This window comes from Tetrao urogallus, assembly GCF_951394365.1.
Source record: "Tetrao urogallus genome assembly, chromosome: 2".
Taxonomy (NCBI): domain Eukaryota; kingdom Metazoa; phylum Chordata; class Aves; order Galliformes; family Phasianidae; genus Tetrao; species Tetrao urogallus.
The window spans coordinates 50,646,500-50,673,325 of record NC_136814.1 but is presented as its reverse complement, the minus strand read 5'-3'; the positions used below and the strand labels follow the sequence as shown (position 1 = coordinate 50,673,325).

General features: G+C 39.7%; 1 protein-coding gene across 1 annotated transcript in view; it reads right to left on the bottom strand.

Annotated features, from left to right (window-relative positions):
- Positions 1–6,772: 6,772 nt before the first annotated feature.
- Positions 6,773–26,826, bottom strand: part of ARID1B (AT-rich interaction domain 1B) — a gene marked incomplete at both ends in the record, with an annotated part of 315,911 nt that continues 295,857 nt past the window's right edge. Inside the window, 7 exons of the mRNA XM_079550855.1 lie at positions 6,773–8,485; positions 10,443–10,573; positions 11,451–12,240; positions 15,627–15,723; positions 18,344–18,494; positions 20,237–20,409; positions 21,199–21,337. Of these exons, the coding sequence (XP_079406981.1) occupies positions 6,773–8,485; positions 10,443–10,573; positions 11,451–12,240; positions 15,627–15,723; positions 18,344–18,494; positions 20,237–20,409; positions 21,199–21,337 (3,194 nt within the window). The remainder of the gene's footprint in view (positions 8,486–10,442; positions 10,574–11,450; positions 12,241–15,626; positions 15,724–18,343; positions 18,495–20,236; positions 20,410–21,198; positions 21,338–26,826) is intronic.

Below are 26,826 nucleotides of genomic sequence, written 5' to 3'. Positions count from 1 at the left end.
CTCTTCATGCCCTACACAAAAAATATCTCTCCAGTGATGGCCCACCAGTTAGTGCCTTGCTCTGTGGGCTGCCTTGTCCAGGAAAGGGATACATATGGAGAAAGGCAGGAATGTGCTGGGCTGATAGATATGGATGAGCCATATGGGGCACAGAACAATGGCAGAGTTGACACAGGAGCCATAATGTTATTTTCATGGTGTACAACAGTCAAGCATTTAAGTGCTTCTAAATTGGCAGTTTTATTGAAATTCAAAGACAACTATTTACTCAGAAGACCCTGTATAACAGAAAAGCTGAGGGGAGTATAACTTCTCACTGGAAAGGTTGGTTATTCCTGCTCACCGCAAATAAGTAACATGCCTGTGTTTTGAAGCATGTAGGAGTGTATGACAAAGCCGTTTCTTCTTTATCTCTCCTTGACAGATCTCAACCACCTCCACACTGCTAGGGTTGGGGAATGACTGTAGTCACTTTTTCCTGCAGGATGAGAACCCTCAGGAGATGTTGCTGTCTCAAAAATTGGTTATAAAATTCAGCACAATGAACAAATCCTTCTGTATACCAAAAGGTATCAATAACAGACAAACTCCAGGCAATTCAGTTACTTAAAAGAGCAGCATTTGACACTAATGCATAGGGGAAGGGAAGGAAGCTACATGAATGGCTTAGGGAGTAAATGTTAGGCAAGAAAAGGAATGAAAAGGAAGCACTTCTCCTGCAGTGCTCAGTTAGGTGTGCCAGTGAAAAATGCATGACTATACAAAGCACTCAGATGGAAATATGTAGACTTTTGTGGATGGCTACAAGATATCAATAACAAATAGGCTGTTAACACAACTCAGTCTTCCTTAGCAGTGTACACAATGTACAAAGCCAGTTCTGCTAAAGAAGCCACGCTGTACATAAGTCTTGATATTTTTTGCTCACTGTTTCTTCCTTACAGAGCTTCGCGTTTTATATAAAAACCAAAAACCTAAAAGAACTTTTGCTGAAGAATTCACTGTAAGCTTTAGTAGCAGTGATAAACCAATGGAACACTATTTCTTTGCAAATTCTCTTAGACAAGGAGAGATATAGTAGTTGACTTCATAGTTTTATGCTAGAACGAACACAAAATGTACTAGATTCAGTTATTTTTCTTCGTTCTTCTCAGTTGCAAATGTATACATAAAACTGAGAAGCAATTTGCTACAAGTGGAGAAGAACTGCATCACAGAGTAAGCATTTTCTAACATGTCAACAGTTTTCTGTGTTAGATAATTTCTCTTTGTCCTGGCATGGTTATATATAGACTAGCCTTCTTAAAATACTATGCAGGGGAGCAGAAGTCAGAATGTTTGTCCTTCAGGAGTCTCTCTGCAGACATGGATAAACAATACGGAGATGCCTGAGCCATTTGGGATTCACTTTACCAGCAAGGCAATTCCACCCCATCACCTTTCAATGTAAATAACTATCCTTAATTAATGGAGATGCAATATATACTAGAAGTAATGATAGACTGAGCAAATTAACAAAGTCAGGGCAAGATGTTGTAGCTCCGCTGAAGGCATTTGGTGGAGATCTTCCCCCTTCATCTCATTAGTTTAGGTCAGCTAAAAAAACAACGTTAAGTAAAAAAACACAGTTTTTATGCTGTACAACAGTGCTGAAATGAAATACATTCCAGATGTCTGTTACAATAAATAGCTGGAAGCAGAAACCAAGCCACTCAGACATGGAGCTAGCTAAATCTCACATGCAGTCCAAAATGTCTGCAGCTACAGTTACAGAAAGGAAGGACAAACTTTGAAAGCACTTTTCTGATGGTGCACGAATAAATACATGAATGTGAACTCAACAACAAAGTCAATATTAATCCTTCCCCATTCATGCTGTACTGGGGATTTGAAAATTAAATGTAATTTAAAGTTAGACGTGATGTAATTAAAGAAAAGTTAAATTTACCAGCCTGTGGAAGCTTCTATTTTCCTTCTCTTTCCCTTTCCCTACTCCTTCTACCTTTTAAAATCTCTTTTAACTTCCTTTTTCTTTGTACCAACCACCAGTGAAATGCCAAATTCCTCTAGCTTGGTTCATTTGTTTCTTTGGAATGACCCAAATGTGAAAGCTAAGCAATGCAGCTGGGACACAGGAATGCTTTTCTTTCAGCTTTGTTTTCATACTCTGCCTCCTTTTTCCAAATGGCTTCTTGTTCCTCTCTCCCTTCAGATTAAACTGTCCTTAAAAATATCCTTGCAATGGATAGGAGGAAAGGAATTGGGCACGGGAAGTGTTAGATTTCAAGATGAGAAAAAGCAAGTTGGGGAGCCCTCAGAAATGTTGCAAGTTATCCTGGGAAAACAAATCTCGAGAGTGGTATGGGACTTTAATTCTAGATCTTCATAATTTCACTCTATATGTGGTTCTCATATTTTAAGTTTACTGTTTTGTTTTGTTTTTTCTTTCCATTTTCCCCCATGTGTCCACTTGCAGTTACTTATTCATGACTTGGAACACAAACTGTTTGGAGCAGGGACTGCTGTGTGCTGCTGTGTGTGGTTTCCCCATGTTTCCCCAGCGTGGTAACACCACATCAGTGGTGATAAAAATAGCAGTCATCATCCCTCTCTGGAGAATTCTTGTTTCAAAATTTGAGATTGATCTCCTGTTTAAAATACAGAGAACTGAACTCTGTGATTACAATTGTGCTATTGCAGAATTTGGGCAGTAGGTGTGCATTGGTTCTTTGAATACACCCATACTACTACTTGCAAAGTAATAAACCAGCACACAGTACAGCTTCTTGTAAGGCTGAACAGGCCCTGTGTGCGCCACCTCACTTCAGCGCCGAGTTCCTGTTCATTTCCAAGTTGCCTCAGACATTGGCACTATGGACATCTACAGCTCCTTCTCTTTCACATGGAAGAAGGAGGAGACAGTGAGCAATTTCTTCCTTGGTACCAATTAACAATGAACAGCAGCTTCAGAATGAAATAGCTGAGTAAAGCACAAACGGTTACAATAATGGCTTTTAAATGTGGATCGATTTTTCTTCTGCATCCTTCCTTTTGGGCAGTTCAAAACGTGGCGATTCTGAGCAGGTTTTTATTTTTTACTTATTTTTTAAGGATATTGTAGGGAATTACAGAATCATAGAAATCATTTAGGTTGGGAAAAGACCTTCCAGATCAACAAGTCTATCCATCGACCTGACCCCTGCTAAATGAAAACCTGTTTTCCTGCCAAAAGGGACAGTTGTCTCTTAGTTCCCAATGTGACACTAAAGGTCAGGAAGATACAGGGATTCCATTTATCTTATTGCTGCTATTTTAATCTGTAAGCAATCTGTTGCTTGGTCCTGTCCAACAACATGTAGCTGATTGATACAATTAAATATCTGGGGGCTTGATTATTGCCTAGAATACTAACAGGCTGCTTTCCCCTCTGTAACTTGTGGGTTTAGAATTTCAAATATTGCACCCTCTCATCAGTTCTTAAACTTCTGAGTTTCGCTATACACTACACATGATTGCACCAGCACAATACAGATTTTTTAAAACTGGAAACACTAAATCCCTCTTGCAGGAACAGTACCAACAGCAGCTCAACTTGCTCAGGTTTCAGGCAGAACACAGTAAGTTCACAAGTTCCACGAGCAGGTCTTCTCCAAAGGCTTGAGAAAACATTAGTGGGAGAGGTGAAACCATACACAGACAACAGAGTGAACTGGAGTTCTCATGCTTCACTTTTCTTCCAACAAATGTGTTGTAATATTATTAACCAGTGATTTTGATAATTACTGTTACTATTATAAATCATGTTCAGGTAGTATCTGTGTCAGTAACCTTTCCTCTCTGCTTTTCCAGTTCCCCAGCTAGTTCTATTACTTGGTCCACCTGGAAAAGCAGCAGCGAGGTTACATACACATGGACATTCATACAGCTGGCTGGTGTCTTTTTTTTCTTTCCCACCACACTGTTAAACTGGGCTCAGAGCAGCTCTGAATACCACTGAAGCTCTGGCTGTGACAACTGAGTGCTTTGCCACAGGTGTAGCTTCCCCTGGAGGACTCTGGGTCTGAATGCAGAAGAGGAGGTGCGAGATGTCCTTAAGAGAGGGCATTACCGCCCTGCAGAGGGTTTATCCAACAGCTTGCCTGTATCCATGGGGTACTATCAAGTAGTAAAGTGTTAGTAAGAAATAGGCTTAGTACGGGATACTACTTCTACACTGCCCCATATTCAGCAGTAAAAATCATCCCTGAAATATGACTCCTTCTGTGATGAAGACTTACAAGCGAGTCATAATTTGCCATGTATTTCTGGGTACATTGTTATGCAAGGGAAGAAAGACTGCTGCAGCAGCAGTGTGGGAGGAGAGAGATTACTGAGTAAGGAATGCTAGAAAGCGAAATTACTCCTTGTGACACCAGGGAGTCACGTTTCTAACTTGCCTGATAACTGTATGTGCTTCAGCTGTCTTGGAAACTCTCACACATATATGAATGTTATAGCAATCATATGAACAGGATGGGCAGTGTGCCAATGGGGTTGTAATTTTCAAGCACCTCTGCACTCAATTGGAGAGGGGAGGAGGATGTCCACTAACAGTGTAATTATATGGCAATTCCAGGGAAGCTGATTATTATTATCTTTCTATGATCACGATAACAAAGTTAATGATCCAAGATGAAACAGCAAAAATTAGTGCTTGAACAGCATTCAGCAACAAGGTATCACCAGGTGAGAGTGGATGTATCTGAAACCACATAGTTCCTGAAACTGCAACGGCCATCTCCCACCAATTACAGTGATGGATGTGCTCTGTTAAAGCCTGATCCACTTTAATGGGGGAATCCCAGGATGAGAGGCCATGTAAGTATGCAATGACACATACAGTATGGAGAAGCGGGTGGGTGTTTATTCTAAATACCCACATCACGGGGGTATTTGCACCTTTAACCAACAGAGAGAATTACAGGTAGTGAATACAGATCAGTTTCTTCAAGTTGGTTATTGCTTTAACAAAATCTTCTGTCACTTTTTCTAACATCCATCTTTAGCCCCCCCCAGACACAGCAATGAGACTGGATATCTGCATAGTCAGAACTATCGTTTGCCAGCTATGTCTTCCCCTCTGAGGCTCTGTGGTTTTATAAATAATAATTAAAAACGCTTCTCTGTGCTGTGAGAAGGTTCTTCTAAAAGGAGAACAAGTTGCTGCAATACTTGAACAATAGAGTAATATTTTTGAAGGTCATAATAATAAAGTAGGGGAAAGAGAATAATCATTACTGCTCTTTCTTGTAATTAGTTTGCTTTCTGATATCCCACATTGCAACTAGAACATTATTCAAGAACACCCATCACAGTGCTTAACAAGATTTAATGTACATTTATTCTTAACATGTGGAACATATAAAGATTTTATACTGAATAAATGAAATTCATTAAGCCAGAGGAAAAGGAGGAATTTACATCAAGTTTTTTCTTTTTTAACTACATTATCTTGAAATACAAATGCAGATTCTTGTCACTGAAAAATCTTTGAAGTTGTGTTTCTTCCTTTTTTTCCTGTATATATTTTTTTGTCTGTAGACTGGTAACCATTTTCTTAAATCAATCCATACGTAACCATTTCCACACCTTGATTTATAAAGCAAATTGTGATCGGCTGCTCTCCCGAAATAGAGCATGACTTTATACATACAGAAACTTGTACATTACCCTCAGTTGTTGATTTTCTGTGTTGGGTTTTTCTTTTTTTCTTTTTTTTTTTTTTAATTATTTTTTGGAGATATGGCCCAAATGAAAGAAAAATAATTCTACTATCACTTTGTAGATACCACATCATGAAAAAGAAACAAAAAACTTCGTACTTAAAAAAAAAAAAAAAAAAAAAAAAAAAAAAAAGAGGGTATGTTTAATGTACAACTTCTATATACATCACGGCCCTTAGGCAATAAAAAAATATTTTAAAAAATGATTAAAGGAATTGTGAAGAACTGTCATTGTGGAAGGTCAAAAAAAAAAAACCAGATGTAGACAAGACAGTTCTGGTGAGGAAGCAATTGATGTTTATCATTAGGTTTTGTTTCAAAATCTTTCAACTTGAACTTTTTGTTTTGTTTTGCTCCTAGCCTAATGTTACCATTTCTCCAGAGGAGAAACCAGTATCGTTTTGTATTCTGACTACTGACTGACACCCTCCTTGATCCCCTACACCTACATCACTAGAATCTTCTATTGCACAGAGCTTTGGGTGATGGTATACAAGTTTTTTTTAATTTTTTCCTTATTTGAAAAAATAAAACACACAGGAACTTGGTACGTTGGTTACTTTTCACCTTTTTGTTTCAAAGTGGTGAGATTCTTTCCATCATACAATGGTTTGCTGTAACATTTTTTTTTTAAAAAGTCACTAGTTCGCTTCCCAAAAAATATGCAATACAAACATGGAAAAGAACATTGAAAAGGATAATCTATGGAAAAAAAAAAAAAAAAAAAAAGTGTGACCTTTGAATGTACTAGACAGCAACTTTGGTTAAAAAAAAAATAAAATAAAAAGATGTACTTATACACATAGACAGCAAATATTAATTTCGTAACTGTTCAAATTAATAATTTCTTTAATTCCCAATTGGTAAATAGTGAATGGGGCAGAGGAGCAAAGATTCTTTTTTTTTTTTTTTTTAACCTTCTTCCTACGTTGGATAAACAAGAACAGAAAACAGCCAGTTATATGTGACCCTCTAATCTCCACTCACACATGCTTGGCTTCTCACTTATGTCATAACTGCCCAATCTGAAAAAGTACATCACAGATGACAGATGCAACCAGAGAGTTCAGGACAGCAGATATTGAGATATCCAGCAAACGACCCTCGTGCAAAAGGAACTCTGAGCGGTTCTCGTCCACTCTAGCCATGGCCAGCAAGGCCTTGGCTGCCCTGCACATCATGTCTACGCTAGGTGGCTCCAGAGGCGGAGGCTGCATGTGCATGAGGTTATGCTGGCTCTGCTGGTACTGGGCCATAGTGACCCCATCCTCCAGGAAGCTTATCAAGTTTCCGATGCTTCCCTTCTGCACAGCTATTGCCCTTGCTGCTAATGTGTCCCCCTGGGCAAGGTTCGATAAGAGCGCCATGGACATTTCTCGGCAGACCGGGTTTTTGCGGTCTCCAACGTACCTAACTAAAGTAGCGTAGAGTTTCTCCTGACGACTGAACGGGGGGGTGGCCAAGATAAGGTCCACATTATTGTCCTGGATACTGAGCTTACACAGGGTCTCCAGCACAAGTCTCTGAGGCGAAAGAACTGAGTTGGGCCCCACGGTTGGAAAAGGATCCTGTGCCTCTGCAGATGGGCACACCATCCAGTGCAGCAAGCCATCCAAAATTGGCAAACAGATGCTTTCTGTGTAAGCAGACAAGTCTAGCTGCCCAGAAATGTTGGCTAATGTGACCAATGTATTATCCCTCAAGACCTCGAGGCAGTCCCACCACCACTCATCCTTGCTGCAGGCCACCCCTTTGTCCTCCTCTTCCTCCTTCTCATAAGTCTGCGGTGCTCGCTTTCTTTCTGGATGCTCATGGTGAAGAAGGATCAGCTTTCCCAGGATCAGCACCAAGCCTGGATGTTTGGACATTTCGGTGTCGTTGCCAGGCACAAAAGACAAGCTACGGACGATGTTTGACACACAGATGCAGCGTTTGGCCAAGGAGTCTTGCCAGTGAGTTATGGTGCATAGAGGAGTCTCATCCCGGCTCCTTGGCTCATCCTCTAGCAGTTTAATATTCCGGTGGCTTTTGGCTTGATGGATCCCAAAGGGAAATTTACTGCTCTCTGTTTGGGAACCAGAGTTTGAGTCTTCTGGCAATGCTCCTGGCCGAGCTGAGAGGACATCATCAATGGTTGCCGTTATACTTTTTTCTTGTTGTTCCTCAAATTCACCTTTCCCCTCGAGGTCTTTCTTTTTACTTGGAGAGTTTGAGGGAGGAGGGGCTTTCCTGCGTGGAGGAATCTCCATCTTGCTTTCAAAGTGAGTCTGGATATGCTCAGTTGTGTCACCACCACCAAGCTGCCAGTGGAGAAGTCCACTATCAAATTCCTGAACACGTCCAAGTTTGTCAGATCGATCAACAACAAATAGATTATTTTTCTTTACAATCTTTATTGGCAGCTTGTCAAATTTACTGGCTTGTTTTGGCCTTTCGCTTGGATCAGCAATGGCACCAGGAGTGGAAAAAACAATGCTCTTTTCTTCTCCTTCTACGTTTTCATCATCCCCCTCCTCCTCCTCTTCATCAAAACAGTCAATACATTCGTCGTTCTCCTCTTTTCCAGTAGCCTCTGCCAAGGACTGGCTATCATCTTTCTTGGCTGATTTGTGATCAAGTGCTTTGTGACCTGGATCTCCCACTTCATATTCCATAAGGATTCCAAAAATGTCAATCAGGCATTTTCTAAAATATTCTACTAAAAGCTCAAGAAATCCAGACAACTAAGGGGAGAAAAACAAACAAACAAACAACAACATAAAAAACCAAATATTTTTGACTGCATAGAATTTCATATGGAAATGTACAACTTCCTTCCTTTTGCTGTGGACTTGTGGCTAGGTCCTGTATGGCAGAAGTTAATCAAATGAAATTTTTCTAGTTTCTGTCCAACCAGTATGTAACACCAGAACATCATGATTCCATTTGTTTAAATTGTAACAGGTATGAAAAGCACAGTACTTTTATTCATATGCACTAGCACCTTAGCTACCACTTAGCCTAGTTGCTCCATCCTGGGAAATGCCTAATATAATTTATTGTCTCTTCAGAGTTTCTAACCCTCTTTGCTTTTCTGAATTGTATATTTATTACATTCCGGAAGTTGAGAATTCTTCAACTCTTCCTTTGTCTCTCAGTCTCTAAAATCAACTGTTCCGTTAGAATCTGCAGTTCAGGTTCAAGGCACTGATACTCCAGATTAATAACCCATCTCTATTGGCATGGCTCTCTTTTTGCCTGGCAATATTTAACAATTGTCACTGGAGCCTGGTGGTGCAAGTTATCCTTCAGAAACAGTTTTCATTTAGCTTTAATCCTCTTAATTAACTTGTTATCACTTTCTCATGGAAAGGCAGTATTTGACTCGGTACTAATTTACCCTCAGTGGCTTTATTATTAAAAATTCTTTACTGCTATGATACATTCAGCCCAATTGCCTGCCTTTTAATAGTTGTTTTAATTTTGGGTTAATAGGTGTTTAGCAAAATGTATCCTTTCGCCCATTCTGTATTCTTACCATTGCCAAAAATCCCAAAGAAATGAGAACAAACAGGCGCTTATAAACTGCAGGAATTATCAATCATCATATGGAGTCCTGACTGACACTGGAAATCAAGTTCAAGGCAAAAGCAACCTCCAAAATCTAAAATAATCTGATATTCTGTGCAATTTGCACAAGGTGTATTAGTGCAGACTCTAACAGAATTCAGAGGAGACTCATCTCCCTTAACTCCAAACACCTGCAACAGTTACAAACCTAATTGTCTAGATTCTTTTTATAATCAACGATCTTTTAGAGGCCATTTCTGGGCTATGATTCATCCGACCTACTTTAGATCTCTATTGTAGGATGAGATGAATTATGCTACAGATATCCCTAGTTATAAAGTTAGGTGGGATGAAATGTATCATCTGTGTCTGTATTTTTTTAAAAAAAGGTCATTATATTTTAAAACAGATGAGTTATACTGTTAGTAGCCAGGGAATGAGTGGAGCAGAGAAACTGCGCAAATTTTAGATTATGTGCATTACCAACACGCCATCTATAACAACCACCTAACAGGCTGATAGGTAGAGCAGAGTTGAAAAATGCTGGGAGGAAGAGAGGCAAAAGCATACCCTGTTAAATCGTATGTAACTAACCTGTGGACAGACAGTGGATTTTAGCCTTTTAACTGTTCGATAAACCTAGTATTTTTGTACAAGTTTACTTTGTGGGAAAAAGGAACAAAAAACCCAACAAAGTATCTCACAGCCTAGCACAGGACTAATGAATAAGACGGATAGCAACTGAAAGACAGTCTCAAATCTAACATCATTCTGCAATAATTTTTTCTGAATCTTCTTTTAGGCAAAATTACTAACATGCTGCTATTTTCTGGGATTATTCTCATTCAACAACAAATCTGAATTTACACATTAGTCTTTTGCCAGTGTTAAAATTCTTACATTCCCATGTATCCCTTTCCACGAAAGATGCTCTCCTTTTAAGCTTACTATTTCCCCAATTCCACCCTCAAGTACATTTTGCTACTCACTGTTACTGATCATTACAAATTGAAGTTTTGCTGTATTCTGACTTATATTAATATATTTTAAGAGACTTAAGCATTTTCATATCTATCTTATTAGCATTTTCTTTCCTTGGAAAGTTTAGAGCTGTAATGCTTTCCCACCTACCTGAGAGAGGTTGAACGTAGCGACAGTGCTATCATCATATAGAAGAATATTAATAGTGTCTAGCGCCCAGGTACTTTCAGCCAAAAGACCAGATTTAAGAGACATCATCACTCTCCAGGCCTCAGGAGTTACTGGAGAAAGAAAGGATAAGCATAAAACAGCATTAGTGCAACCTTTGAGCGTTGAAAACTTGGTAAGTTTTGAAAGAATAAACTGCGACATTCTGAGGATGCAAAATATATAGGAAATGGTTACTGAATAGTTACTGAAACACTGCTTAAGACCATGGTTTTGCCGCTTAGCCCTGTTATGCTTTTCTGTAACTCTTACTTAGTGCTAATTCTGGAGAGCATTTTAATGGGCCATTCTTCCTGACCTTGCAGAAGAAATTATCTTACAAACTTCTGAGAAGCTGGCTATAACAAACAGTACATAAATACAAGTAGAATGTAGTACAAGCCATGAATATGGGAACCTGAGGTATGGGAACTTGAATGTGTGAAATGCAACGGGAATTCAAGATAAGAAGATACTTAGGAAAGAATTTGGAGAGAAACAAAAGTGACAAATAATGTGGCCCGAAAAAATGGGCTACTTGAGTAAGGCAGATGCTGTAAGGACACAGAGCCAATAACTCTGTTGTGAGCTTCCATGGATTGAGAATGTGGAAATCTTTGCTCACCTAAATGTTGCACCGGTGATTTAACAGATATTCCGATGGATCTTTCAACAAATAGCATTTGGAAGCCCGAGACAAGCTTTATTTTTAATGTGATGTTACACTTTTTGAGAACTCAGGTCTCCATATAGAAAACTGATTTCATATAATGTTGAACTTGCTCGTATAAGATTTGTCACCCACACTGATACATTTGCTACTACATTTTTAGTGAACACATAATAGTTACCAAAGTTAATTACTTGTCAAAGCAGTCTTACCATGTAAAAGAAAACAGAAACCAAAGTTCCTTTCTCCCAACTTGTTTTGGCATTTGTTTTTATACTTACCAATATCTTTTGAGGTAATCTTTCGTCTTGGTTTTAAGACTGGTTGCGATGCTTCTACGGAGCCTGGGGGGAAGGTGATTTCTCGCCTAATCGGTGGTGGTTGGGGTGGAGGTCCTGTGACCTGTGACACTGGAACTGTGGGTATAACCTTTTGCATCTTCATGGAGGGTAGGAAAGGAGACTTGCTTGGAGACATACGGTTTTCCAAAGAGCGCTGGAAGGATGCTGGACTCGGAGCTCTAGAGATGTGATTTGGCATAGAGGGTGGTGTCTGGTAGGATGACTGAGGAGGCCGAGTGATAGGCTGCATGGAGGCTGAGGATGACATATAAGAAGGCTGACGTTGGTTGACATGAGAAGGCCACTGACTCTCGTGGTTTATCCTCTGGTCAGGTACCATCATATCATCAGTGCGATTCATCCCTGGATACGGTGGGGCCTGTGCAGGGCCTCCTGGACCTTGCCTATTCTGGTAAGGGTAAGGCATATCGTTTCGTGTTGGCCACATGTTCTGCTGAGGACCTTCAGTGGAGGATGATGACTGCATGGGGCCACCAATCATTTGGGGAGGTATTCCATGCTGCTGCATTTGTCCTGGGCCCTGCATCCTCTCCCTGTTATACGGATACGGATACTGTCCCTGCATAGGCCTCCTATCAGGCCCAGAGTAAGCATTGCTGTACTGGTTATACATTTCTTGTTGCTGGTTGCCATACTGCATGTTATACATATCCCCTTCATGGCGCTTGGCTGGAGGCCCATACATGCCGTCCATGTGTCGCTTGTAGTTCTGAAAAGAAAAATCAGAAATAAAATTTGTCACTTTTACTACATACACAATAATAGCGATTGGCTGCAAGCTCATTTAAAAAGCTGAAGGCTCCTAGCTCTGGAGGGCTTGTGCTGATTCCAGTCAGGCACACATTGCTGTGATCGAGGCTTTCTATTTTAGCCTCTGTTGTGCTGCATTTATAACTTAATTTGAAAAGGAAACTTATCCTTGGGCTAAATTTTTTTATGCTTGCTCTTGTGTTCCCTCCTTTCCCTTTCCTATTCTGTCTGTCAGAAGAAATTCCATTGGCCACTTAAGACATGCATGAAAAGGCAACAATCCTCACCAACAAGATACTTTCATTCCTTTTTTATGCTCAGTCTGCTAAGAAGACAGATTTAAAAAAAAGTCAAAACTACTCAATGACTTTATCTCTTAAAGGGACAAACACTGAGTGAACTCTTAAAATAACAAGATACGTTGCAAGCATGCATGTCTCAATGCTGGATATTATGACAGTGCATAATGGACACACAATATATTTACCAATGGGAGAAAACATTCCCCTGCCTTTGTTACTCCACATAATCCTCTGAAACACACCTGCTTGGGCAACCAGCCCTCCTTCCAAAATCATTCTAAACACACTGAATTTACTGCGAGATTATTGTAGCAACTGCTCACATCGAAATGTTCTATTCTGACTTATGCAGGTTCTTACACTGCTGATCAGTAATGAATGAAGCAACATTCCCCTCTTGTTTTTCACCCTCTCAATTGGGGAATGCTGTGTGAGGTAAGCTGTTATATAGTCAGGGGAGTTGGGCTGTTAATAAATCATACAACTTGTCGGCATTTAAGACAGCAAGACAAAAAAGATGGGTTGTGTTTTGAGGAGAAAGTAAGTGGTAAAGTTTGCAGGGGTCCTTAGATCTTCAGGGAGTCTGATGCACAGTTCAAACTACCTCAAATGCTCTCAAGCAAAAAACGTTTGAATTAAATTGGCAATTTCTGAATATATGATGTGTGGTAAATTCAAAGTTATGGTTCCCATGGTATCTATATCTACATATAGATAAAATTCTGTATGTATTCTATATGGGTCAGTTAAAACAGCTCTGGGATTCATAAACTCATCTTCCAAATTTGGTGCACATAAAACTGCAACTGCTGAATTGCTTGAAAGTATATGTATTTTTAACTTGCTATAGAGCTGCCTGGCTACCTAAGAAAAACCTATTTTCAGTCTTACATAAACAACTTGCTGTGGTAAATCTCACGCTTTGGGCCAATTTATACATTAAGAACTGACTCAGTAGTTGCCACACCTAAAAAGAAGGTGCTTTTTTTGCTACAGTGATTCCACATGCTTAAAGCAGACACCGGGGAATGAAGCAAGTGCCTTTTTAAAGGCAGATCAGAGCTGTGTCTATGCAGTGGCAAGATGCTTAATGGCAACCAAGTGCTGAGGACAGTGATGCACCTCAATTCCTACTCCTGTGTGAGGGTTCAGCAGGTGACCAAGGCTGCACAATGTGTGTCTCTCCACTGGGAAAGGGGAGTTGTGAGACCTTGCAGAAGAAAAAAATACACTAACACTGGTAACCTGCCGTGTAACAACTCAGCCTGTAAGCATTCATACAAGAACTGAAAAACTGGCTCAAAGTGCTTTGCTAGCCCCAGGGGTTCATGCACAAAGCACCTTCTTTCCTGCCATTCCCTAGCCTTCAGGCTATGGATAAAACTCTGAAAAGGTTATTTTTCACATTCTTCTTGAACCACTACAGTGTGAAACCCAGGAAATTGAAAGAATATTGTGGGAGCAACCTGGTCTTTAGCTAGGTCAAAAAGGGGAATGCTCCGGGTGTGGAAGCCCCCTCTGGGGGAGGGCCAAGGTCAGGATTCTCACCCTTCACTCTTCTATGTTTTTTTGCATTCGTGCTTGAATGCATTATGCATTCAAGAGCCATTATACAAAGCATATAAACAGCAACAGAGACAGGGCCCAATGTATCCTTTCCCAAATTCTAGTTGTCTCTTTGCTTTAACAAATATGTAGTTCACATACAACCTACATATTTTAGCATGGAGTATCACTAACTCTTCTATTATGCATCTTTGCAATTTCCCCACTAAATCACCTTGGCTGCTCATATATGTTCACAATAAAGAACAACAAAAGTCTTTTGATTACACTATTTCAGAGACCCTATGAACTAAAGAGATAGGCAAGAAGTCAAACTTTGTAAACATTTTTAGTACAATGTAACCTAAGATCTCCATTTTTTTTCTTTTTTCTTTTTTAAGTCTGAATTTCCTAGTGAATCATAGTATCACCAACCTTGGAAAAGGCCCCTAAGATCATCCACAGTCCAACCATCCTCCTTGTCACCAATATTTTCCACTAAACCACACCCCTCAGTACAACATCTAAACACTTCTTGAACACCTCCAGGGGTGGTGATTCCACCACCTCCCTGGGCAGTCCATTCCAGCAGCTGACCACTGGCTCGGAGAAGTGAAACACTAACCCAGACAGAAAAGGACTACCTGTAAGTAGCTGAAAACAAGTGCATTTTGATAACTGTATCACAAGGAAATGCTTTCTATTTTGGAAGCTAGCAGTAATTATTCTGTGACTAGAACTGACTTCATAACATGCAGAATGAAACTAAAACCTTGTTGAAGTCATCAGAGTTTTGTCATTAACTTACAAGATGTTATTTTGCCCACAAAGCAGTAACGATACATCTTACAAAAACCTTAATTATTAGTATCATTTGTATTTACAAAGATTTTATAAACAGAGATTGAAATGTAGAAATGTTTAAACTATTATTAACACTAAAACATTTTTCTTGTGTAGTTGTAACATATTACTAGAGACAAGATACAGGGAAAATGCCATCCGCTACATATTAAAGATACGTAACTCAGGTGACCCACCACAGCATTCTAAGTAACTGGCAGTACTGCATGTTTTACTCTGTTCTAGTTTTCTGTTGGTTCACTTGGCTACTTGACATAATTTGAGTCAATCTGCCAGTCAAGCAATACTTTCCAATTTGCCTCTGAAAGTGAGGCAGCATCACTCCACTAGCCTATTAATTATACTTTCCCACTCTGCTGATCATTAGCTTGGGACATTCACTTGATACACATTCAAAGCCACAAAACTTCTAGAACTTCTGTTAAAATTTATGCCCTTCCAGGTGTAAAGAAATAACCTCCTATAGCTGTATATGTGCTGCTTATCCTTATGGGCTGTGATTCTGACCGAACTACAGTGCTCCTCTGTGCCAAAAGACATACATTCCATCAACAAAGTTTTGAGTGTATACAGAATTTTTGAGCGGCATTTATTAAAAAAATATTATGAATGTAGCTGTTTTCCCTTCTCCTACCTGCTGCTGTGGATACATTCCAGGTTGATGTCCTCCATACGGTGGCTGTCCTGAGGGAGGTCCTTGTCCTGGATACTGCTGCCCATATGGTTCATGCCTAAAATGAAGCATTCACATCAACACTTAGAGCTGCTGGAGTTTTTAAGATACCAGAGAAAGGACACTGCTCTCACGATCTTGCACCTTGAAGACACTTGCCATTTGGAATCGTGGTGAAGACATGGTGTGGGATGGTCCAGAGACTAATACAGTAAGCTCTGCTGGAGCAGTGGAAGGAGGAAAGCAAAGCAGATAGAAGGAAAGAAGCAATGAAGATGCAGGGGAGAGATTTAGGAGTAGTGTTAGAAATGGGAATAGTGTACGGTCAGCAAAGAGGTAAGAAAGGCAGCTGCAGTGACACTAGGAACCAGTCATAGCAGGATAAATTCCTGATGTATATAGCTCAAAGGTTGAGCATGTCAAGATTCTTGTTTTTTACAGCACAGGTTTCCAAGAAGACTACTTTCTGGATTAAGAATGTAATAAATATATAGGTATATAGGTTAAGTACTCAATCAATACCTAACTGCTAATTTGAAGAGAAATTCTAAGATTCTAAATGGTGATATGTGCTACGGTATGTAGCATTTAAACACATCTTTACTGAGTAAAAACAGTGGTCTAACAATTTTGTAATCAATCATGTACAGTCATGTAATTTTTAACTAAAGCTACATAATGTCACATACACAAGAGGCAGAGCTGAGCTGCACTTGGAAACTTACCTGTGGCCTCTTATGACCTCTGAGGGGCACTGCAGTGTAACTGCAGTATTTTTAGCACATCTGAATGAAATTTTGTTTGTGGAAATGAAGTACTTGGAAAGTATTAAGACTAAAACATTAACACTGTCTTGCAGACCAGTACATGAGTAATTACACTCTGTACATAACCAGTAAGAACTTACCTATTTGAGTATAAGAATGGGAATAATATATCACAGACAGTCTAAGAAACAAAACAGGATTAGAGAACCCGATGTGTTAAATGAACTGATGAGACATGGCTTTTTCAAAAGCAGAGAAAATAAATGTATTTTTATGCCTTGATGAGAGTAAAGCAATAGTTTTTCAGTATCTCCTAAAACGTTGATGCAGATGAAAATACCAGTTAAACGAACCATATAACCGAAAGGAATTGCTTACACTCATCCAAGATTGGATGTATAATTAGATGAAACTGGGCTAAGGTACATGTACTATATATATATATATACAAGGAAACTTTCTGAATGTTAGTTTGGTTAGGTACAGGATAACCACAATCCAAAAGAAACTGTGGAAGCTTCAGAATACGTGTCATTCAATGCTGCCCTGAAGAACTTTGGCCTGTACATACAGTTCAGTGTTGGCAAGGAGATACACAAGGCAGTATGCATGCTCCTTTTTTAACATCTATGATTCTATAGCTACACAAAGTCAACCAATTTTCCCAATCCTCTGTTACACTCCAGAAACTGAACCGATGGTAAAAACCTAAATCAGAGCAGGCAAAGCATAAGCAACACCAAGAAGTTGCATATTCTATGTGCCCTCATAGAGTCTGCTAGCACTCATTAGCTGGTTATTGAAGATATTACAAACAGAGAAATCAATGTTCACCTTTGCTGGCCAGGGTAACGATTAGGAGAGTACATGCTTGGGTCACTGTTTGAAGGCACCATGTTGCTTTGACCAGGTGGTCCCATACTGCCTTCAGGACCCAGCCCATGATCCGACCTAAAAAATGACAAAGGAAACCCCATTCTGTAAAAAGTACTTATTCTCCAAAATCATATCCCTTAAAGAAAATATTCTCTTGACTTATCATCTTCCACTTTAATCAGACTTCCCAGCACATGAGCTGTTGAGCAGCATTACAGTTGTGTTACTCCACACACCTACTACTTCAAACTACGAGAAAAAACTTTGTTCCTCTGCTGCACTTGAAAGACTCACACTGCGTAACTTTGGCTGCCACAAGGAAACAAAAAGGGAAGCTAGGGTACACAAGCTAATGAAAGTAAAAGTGGGAACATTGCCAGAGCTGCAAAAGCTACTCTAATACTTAATATAATCCAAACATTCTCCAACATCTCTGCTTGCTATAACAGTGTTCAGTTGTCAGATGTTTCATTCTTTCTTTTTCTTTTTTTTTATTATTCCAAAGGCTTTCCTGGGATAAACAAAGAGAACCAAATTTATTTTTGCTTACTTCACTGAAAGCAAACTTATGAGGGTCCTGACAGATACACTGAAATACTACTGCCCCTCAGACAACAGACTCCAGAATCTCTAAAGACAATTCACTAACAGACCACAAACCAAACACAGGCTGTGCATTTTGTTTTTCAGAAAAAGCCCACCAACAACTGTTTAGGTGAAAACATGGCAAGAATACTCAAGTGCTACTTTCTGCCATCACAGCCCAACACAACAGCCAGCTGAAGGCAGCTGTCAAACATATCCACTTGCTGATCTGCTGCAGCTTGAGTGATTTAGAAAGTTTAACAATTCCTCCTCATTAATTCCTGTGAACAGCTAGATGCAGTCATTACCAACGGTTTAACTTCCAGTGACTTAGTACAATGCTGTAGGAAATACAGGCTGCCACGTTCTCTGCAATGTGAGATGGGAAAATGAGAGGGGAGATGATGGCTTTCACTAACGGTCTTTGCTTTTTCCTGAAGAAAAACTCACCTCCTGTCATAGCCACTTCCATAAGAGAACTGCTGTCGCTGGCTCATGCTCATGTTCGACATGGCTCCAGATGGATTCTGGTTATACATTTCCTGTATTCCACTGTTAGGCATTTGTCCAGGGGTCATGAAAGGCTCGTTGCTTCCAGGCACTACAACAGTAAAGGAAATTAAATACATTATTCTGGGGGTTTGAAGATATCTTTCTATTAAATGATATATTTTAAAATAATGTTCAGATTTCTAACACTGCCAAGGAGAATTAGCTGGTGTCTGACAAGCTCTCCAGGGCCTGATGAAAACTCATGAAGTACTACCACTACTAAGATGATGGTTATAATAATATATAGGAGCTGCAAGTGAAGAGCATAATCTTATCATACCAAACCAAGCTCATCAGGCACTGAGGCAGCTTCTTCCCTGAGGTCTTTATAGCTGAAGATGAACTTGCTCTTGCTCTTTTCACCCCCAAGAATGCTAAATATGAATTCAAACATAAACCTTACAGAACAGATAAATCTCATAGTTTGGATTATAAAGCTGCAGGAATCAGGCTCTTCTTTTTTCCTATAAAGCACTCATATATATATATATATATATATATATATATATATATATAGACTTGCTTACAGAAAGGCAAGTATCCTAAAGTAGCTGCTTGAGCAGGATGGGCATATTCTAAAGGTCCAAGAAAAGGCACATGTAGTACTATATTTCATATAAATCCCCAAAACAGACAGAGGAAGTGACTCTATCCTTTAGTCCTTTCTTGTAGATACTAAACAGACAGACATTTCTGTTTTGACTAAAGGTAAATATGATAAGAATGACAAAGTGCAATAAACCCACTTAATCTCATGTGGATACAATAATTAAAATTAATCTAAGACAGAGAGACCTTCCTCTTATTCCAAATGTGTTTTACTAGTGACTACAGTTCAGGTAACATAATTTAAAGGAAAGGTTTGAAAAAATTGTATCAGGATAGCTAGCTATCTCCTCACTGCAACACATATGAGGCACCTTGATCTTGGTAAGTCCCTTCCAACTGAACTGTTATAGTCTAGTCTAGTCTAGTTTGGTCTGGTCTGGTTCCCTCTTCCTTTGATTTCTGGACCTCTTCTTCCTGTCTCTCCCTTTTGCTTTCCTTCAATTTCCACTTCTTAATTCCACCTCCTTCATCTGCTCTTCTCTTTGCAGCCAGTGTGAGTCCTACTTATATTCTGACTTCCCACTTTCCTACGTACATGGTATACAAGACAGATTCACTTTAAGCACATTTTACAATATACACACAAACATCTGTAAGTTAATTGCCCCAAGGGACAAGAGTCAGGCTTGACATTAGTTTTGGTTTTTGCTTTCTAAAAATAGCGTGTTTATCACCTCTTGTCAGGGGTTGTCCAAATGAGAACAGAGTTAGTTTTCCTATGCTGAAAAATATGTAAATTACGACAGCATTAGGAGATTTGCTCAGTTGCACACAGTGTCCAGCTGTACCACAATCAGGTCTATTTCTTCACAGCTTCTTCTTCTAGCATCGAAGTCCAGCATCTGATAGGCAGAGTTGCTACCCACATTCATAAAGCATACTGCACTGCATAAAATCCATCCCTAGGAATTTATGCCATTGTTCCTGAAATTTGTTCCTATAAGCAGGTTTAGGAAATAGTTAAGTCTAAAATACACAGCATGACCCTGAGAAGGGAAAATATGACCAGAATTGAACAATTGCACTGGATCTGCCTTTCTGCTACAAGAATGTAGCTGTTTTTGCAGCAAGAATTCCGCTGTTTTGCCAACAGAATCAGCTGGACATGCAGCTCATTCTGATGACTAGAGTGCCCTGATAACATTTATGTGAGTAGGGAAGAAGACGCCACAAAGAAAATACCTTTTCTCATTCCACCAAAAGGATCTTTATTCGGCTCGTATGGCATCCTTCCCATCATATCTGGCATGTTTATTCCCTGCTGGTACGGTGCATTTGGCGTCATGGAGTTTCGCTTCGGGAATGCTGAATCACTTACATCAGAAAAGGGATCATGCACACTAACTGCGCTGTTTCTAGCAGATGAGAAAAAGGAGGCATTAACATCATCCTGTATTCATAAGAAATGTGAAAACAGACCAGCCTACAAAACACTGCTGCATTTGTCAGTGATCACCACAGGATACACCTGAGGAAGAAGCAAACAACTTTCACAATCATTAAAAAATCTAACTTTTTTTTCTCCAAGCTTATCTGGATACTTACCTGAATGACAGGGGTTTTTCACCTAACTGTGCATGTTCCTATTAGCCATGTAAAAGTCTAAACTTTTCTGAAATTTCACAAAGCTGTGTTCCTCACAAACACACAAGCTTCATATGCTGCGTCAAATTAGTATTATTTTTTATCTGTTTCATATATTCCTCCTAAAGACTAAACAGCTACTTGATTTACCTTCCTAATATCATTTCTGAAAGGGATCTCTTGGTCCATCCAGCTGAATTCTCTGTTATCTCACTGTTACTATAATACTTTTTTGATAATACTCTGAATCTGTGCACCCAGGAAAGAAAGCTACATATATAAGGTTCTAAGATGATGCTACTGGTTTCAACCTCCCACCCCAATCTTCACATATTCACACGCTCTAGATTGCACTACTGCTTGTTTGATCCTTCTCTGATAACGCAGATCCTAATCCTTCCTCCCTTTCCTTCTCTTCCCTCCAGAAAGAGATGGTTTTTTGCCACTCCTAAGGTTGGGTTGGCTCAACACAGAATCAGATGTGTGCCTGTATAGTTGAGAAAAACTAACTGCTATAGAATAACAGCATAAGAGAAAATGAAGCAAAGCCTATTTCATACCTGCCACCCTGCATAGGTGTCATCTGTCCATGAGGTGTTGATGCTGGTGTTGGAGGCTTCAAATCGCCTGGCACTTCTGTCATGGAATTACTGCCAGTAGACTGTGGAGTCTGTGGGCCTTGCAAGGAACCAGAATTAGCTGGAAGATTAAAGAAAAAGGAAATATTAGAAGGTAGTAACCAAATTATTGCAGAAATAATAACAATCAGTGAGAGAAACTGGTTGTTTCCCCCATCGGCCTGCTTATACCATGCATCTCTACTTTGTAACTTCCATAAAATCCTCTGAGACCAGGATATGCTATGAGGTAATAGCCATCATCTTTCCTAGAACCACAAATTTAAATCGCTGCCTGAAGCAACATGAATAGAAATCATCTAGATGAAGGATCATTTAAATCAGAGGTCAGAGGTACAAAGTTAATTGTCTATAGTTTACAACAGAGTAGATGAAAGTTGTTCTTTGGCACAGCTTCTTTATATATATGATCACTACAATACAGATATTTATAAAGCAAATTTCAACCAGAAGCTTCTTCTACAAATTTAAACCACTGTATTAATATAAGAACATAATCTATTTTACTACTAAAACGCAGGCATTTCTGAGATGAAACATGGCTAATAGTTAGGGGCACACTGCAACCTATGCCATCTTTGAGACAATGTGGCAAAAGACTGAATTCAAGAAATTTAGAGGGCCATTAGGGGGTAAGAAGAAAGCATAACATTGTAAAAATAGTAATGGACAACTTAACAAAATGCACCTAGGATCACTGTAGAGCACGTGTAACAAGATCAGGTCAATTCTGCAAAAATTTTTATGCTGAGATCTCAGACAGCAGTAGAGTACATGCACTACTGGCCTCCTTAACTATGGCGAACAGAATCACAGAATATCCCAAGCTGGAAATAGCTACATTTTTGATGTGGCGATAAATGGAGAGAAGCATGTAATGTTCTACTCTAAAGAGACTGAGCAGTAATAAGGACATTAAATGAATATATCACATAAGCTAATGATAAATTACATTCAGAACAGTCTTTTAAAGTAGACAGTGCAGTTTCTATTTTCATACAAATACTGAGAAAGTCCTCCTCCAACATATGATGTGGCATTTTTTCTGATTTAGAAGGTGATAAATGGGCATCAGTAACAGTGCCTAAGCTTTGTATCAGACTGCAATGTCTACTTTGGTGTTTGAAGCAGGAATTCTTCCCAAGAAAGTGTAGGATCAAGTCTTTGGATGCTATTTTCAAACAGAAAAAATCACATACCTAATAAACTTAGAAAGACATGGCAATGGCTTGAGAGGTGTTTTTGATTCTACAAACCTTCATGCGAGCATTTTTAAATGCCTGACTATTGTCATCCAACAACTAATTAACAAAACTTTATAAATTACCGTTAGAGGAAAAACTGGAAGCAGCAGCATATGCTGTTCTTCTCTATGTGAAAGAGAGAGTAGTTTATAATTGACTCAGAATCCTAGAACACACATCACCCTGACAGGCAGAGCTTGTTTTTAACTGAAGAACACCCTTTTTATGTGTTTCATTTATATCTGTAACACATGTTCCACTATTGGAAATCAGTCTGAGTAGCAAGAGCATACGTAAAATGCACATTTTGTAGACCATATTGCTCCTGTCCTCACCTTTCTAAGGTGTGTTTGGATTATATTCACCTTGTAATGAGGTTCAAAAAACTTCAAGAAAAGCTCTCTAATAGCATTAATACAGTTACCACAACGTGCAACAGTTAATGCTACAGCTGACTGAGGGCTTTAGTGCCGTAATAAAACATATATGTAAAATAATAAAGAAAATCATCATGTTCATGTAAAATGAGCCTTTTGTATATAAGACCCCTGGGTGAGACAGGATCATTTTCCTGCCTTTTTGTATTCTAAGGTCTGCTGCACTTTAAACACAATGCTAGATTACTTCTAAAAAGCTTGAAAGCATTTCTGAGTTGTCACACGCCATCATCTTGTTATATCAGAACCATGTAAGCAAACATCTTACTTTACCCATATACTTACAGTAAAAAATGATATTGCATCACCCTGCACATTTCTCTGATGATTGGCTTTTAAGCAGCAATTAAGTTCTTCCCTATTCTACCTGAGCAAAGAAATTAATTAATATCTAAAGTAAATCTAAATAAAACAAGTAAAATACTTTTCACTATTAATGGGCTGTGTAAATATTCAGAATCTTTCTTACACATAACATTATTTTTAGATGCCTTTTTTACAAGGAAAGAACGAAAAGAAGATATCCAACTGAGAACCTGCAAGCTACATTTCTATCTGCTTGGTGGTAGTTATAGTTGTTCCCCACCACCCTGACACTTTTCTAAATGACTGCTAACAAACATATGAAAAATTGAAGGCAAATACTATTTATAAAAAGTGCAAAGTTTCTGGTACTGTTTAGTTAATGAACTTTGCTCTAGGCCTTTGCTGGGTGAGGCACACTCCTATAGAGAAGGGACTGCAAATGTGTCAACCTCTGGATTAGGTCATTAGCCACCAAGAAGAGCTCAAGTGTGGATATACATATCTATCCATGTCATATGCTCATAGCTCACTGAGTAGTTAATTCCAATATTAGTGTCAGTGGAAAAAGCACATCCTTGAGGAAGAATAATCTAAGTGCATACTTGAAATGTTTACTACTGGTAGAGCAGATATAATTTTTAAGTAACGTAACTCTTTTCCTTGTAGGATGTCATTTTCAGTTACTTAAAGCTTTGCAGTGTTTCAGCCAATCACAAGGAAGTTAACCAGATGGATCTTCTCAAGCTCTTTTTTTTTTTTCTTAGTCCTCTAAAAAAATTCTACACAGTACCGGGCATATGAGTGAAATCAAACTTTTTACAAGAGTTCTTAGATGTGTGGTCCTTTTTCAGAGAGTCTGAAATGCTGATTTGTGTCTGGGCAGAACAGGAGAGATCATACAAAGGGCAATACATGGCAAAACTTAGAAAACTGTCACTCAGAATGATATTCATGACCTAAATGTCTCGGTGGTTTTTCTTGGTTTTTCTTATCTATAGAATGGGAATCACACTCCTTTTTCTCTTCAGTTGCTACTGCAAAGGCTGATTAACTATTTTATAGACTTCATACGCAGTTGTAATGAAGACCAAGAGAAAAAAACAAGGAGTGAAGTTATAGTTCTCTGTTTGAGTCTGATTGAAGACAGTGGCACAAATAGAGGTAGGTCATCAGTGAGAACTGAAGCCCTACACGCCGTTCACTCAGGGACAGAATCACAGCACTGCTTGTTTTTTTCCTTGCAAAGCCTACATGGCAGTGCGGGCTGCTTTCAGGAAAGACCCTTTATTTACCAGAACAGAAACACGCAGATTAAAAAAAAACAAACCCAAACATTGAAAGAAGCATTTTCTTGCCAGCAATTTTTTCCCTCTAGGAAAAGAAAAAACCCAGCAACCTCTTGAAACGCCATTAATATGAGGCCTGACATGCTCTCTAGGATATGCCTACCTTTTGCCAGAAGCTACAAATGTATACTCTAAAGTAAACAATGGAAAGGTTACTGAGGGTTAAGCATATTCACACACTCCAGCCCAGCAGCCAGCCGCCACACTGGGAGGGTAATTTACACGGCACAAACCCAGTGCCCCACTCTGGCCGGCTGGGGGCATCGGCTACGGCAGAGTCCCTCCTGGTGCGAGCGGGGTGCCTCTGCCTGCCCCCCTCCTCCAAGCCCTCACCCATCCATCTTCCGTGGGGATTCCCTGGCTGGCCTCACCGCTCGCATGACATCACCTGTCTGCTAAGAATAGCACTTCAGTCAGTCAGCCAAGACGGACGGGTTTGGTTACAGAGGCACCCATCAAAAGGCTATGGAGTGCCATGTCCCCGCTGTCCCCTCCCCAAGTCTTGTTTCTCTGCTGCCAAGGAAACGCTCCTTTGCTCTCCTCCCAGAACATGCACGTGTTCTCCAGGTCTATTGTGACTCAGCCTCTGCTGATACCGGGGCCAGCAGCTCTGTGTTACTCAGGAGCATCCCCCCTCCCAGCTGTGCCTCAGAACCTATCCCACTCCTTTGGCACAGGGTAAATACCTCAGTCTGCATTTTTCAGAGTCACACAAACTGCACAATGCAGCCAAAAATTCACAGTGCATTTGCTGCTGATAGTAGTGATGGGAAATCCCAACCATCGTGTTACAAGAAAATGGACTAACACACGAACCCAGACCACTGCATCACAGTCCCCTAAGTTCAACTTGCACATCACATCTTTCCCTTGAGGGGTGGGTCCTCCTGCTGGCACCTGCCTGCTCCAGTTGTCACACTATATTTCTAGCGTGCGCACTACAATGCCCCAAGAGTCACCTCTGAGGCAGCCACACAGCCACCCTTTGGATGAGGGACATCCACAAGAACCAACTTGCTCTGACCCTGTGCTTCTGCTTGTACCTTCCTGAGCATCTACACTAAACAGGAACTCGATTCTCCTCCATACCAAGAAGGTTGGCACAGAGCAGTTAAAATATTTATTTTCAGAAATTTTATGAAGATCAGCTGGTTTTTAAACTCTTGTGACCCAGATCTTGTAGCATCAGCTGTAGAACTGGACAAAATACAACAGCCCCTCTCTGAGACAAGCCTCCCTGCTTTTTTTTTTTTAACCAAAATTCCCAAAGCAGTAACACTGCCACTAGCTCTCTGCACAAGGATTTGGCTTCAAAGCTGTTTTGCCTGTGCTGAGCTAGCTGCACAACAGAGGTGAATGGTTAAAGCGAGGACCCTCTGAGGCCACTGTTTCTTGTTGTATTGGGCTCCTGTTTCCTCTGAATGCCCAAGAGTAACAGATTATCTAAAATACATCCACAACTCTACTTCTTTTGTGCAGCTAATGTTGGCATATACTGAAGAAAAAGGAGCAAGAAAAAAAGCTGAGTATTAGAGAGAACAGGCCTGTACTCTCTGCAGCGTCTATACCTCAGCGGGATTTCATGTACTGAAGCTGAAACACACTGGGAAAGCCTTTCTCTGTAGAGAAGTGCAGTCCATTCAGTGACACGAGTTCTTTTCTAGCCAACAAAACAAATCTTGAGATCTTTGCTTGCTTCCTCCTGTACTAGTCTCTATGTCCTGCTGTGTTTTTATTTTAGAAAAATAGTTTCAGTTCCCCTCATAGACGGCTTCCTTGAATGTTATGATAAATTTAAACTTGGACTTTGTCATTTTCATCTGCAGTGCCCTGATACAAAGGACTCAGTAAAATGGTACATCTGGTGTTTCTTTGTTTCCTGCCTATGTATTTAAATAAGGATTCTTTAGCTCAAACTTCAGCTGATTCACAACGATTGTCCCTGAACAAACTGCTGAGAGCAGTGCTGGAGGGGGATGGGCAAGGGAGGATAACGCAAAGCACAACATCCTTTCATTTTCAGTACTGCTGCTGCTTCTAAAACTGCTGTTTTAGAAAGAGATGAATTTCCTCATCACCCTCCTTTGTAAGCCTGAACAGTTTCTTGCCCCTTAACTGTCTTGTCAGGAATGACAGGTAAACACAACACCTTTTAATTTTTGCACTGGGAAATATTCTAGACATACATGCTCATTTCAGATCAATAAACATTCGGAC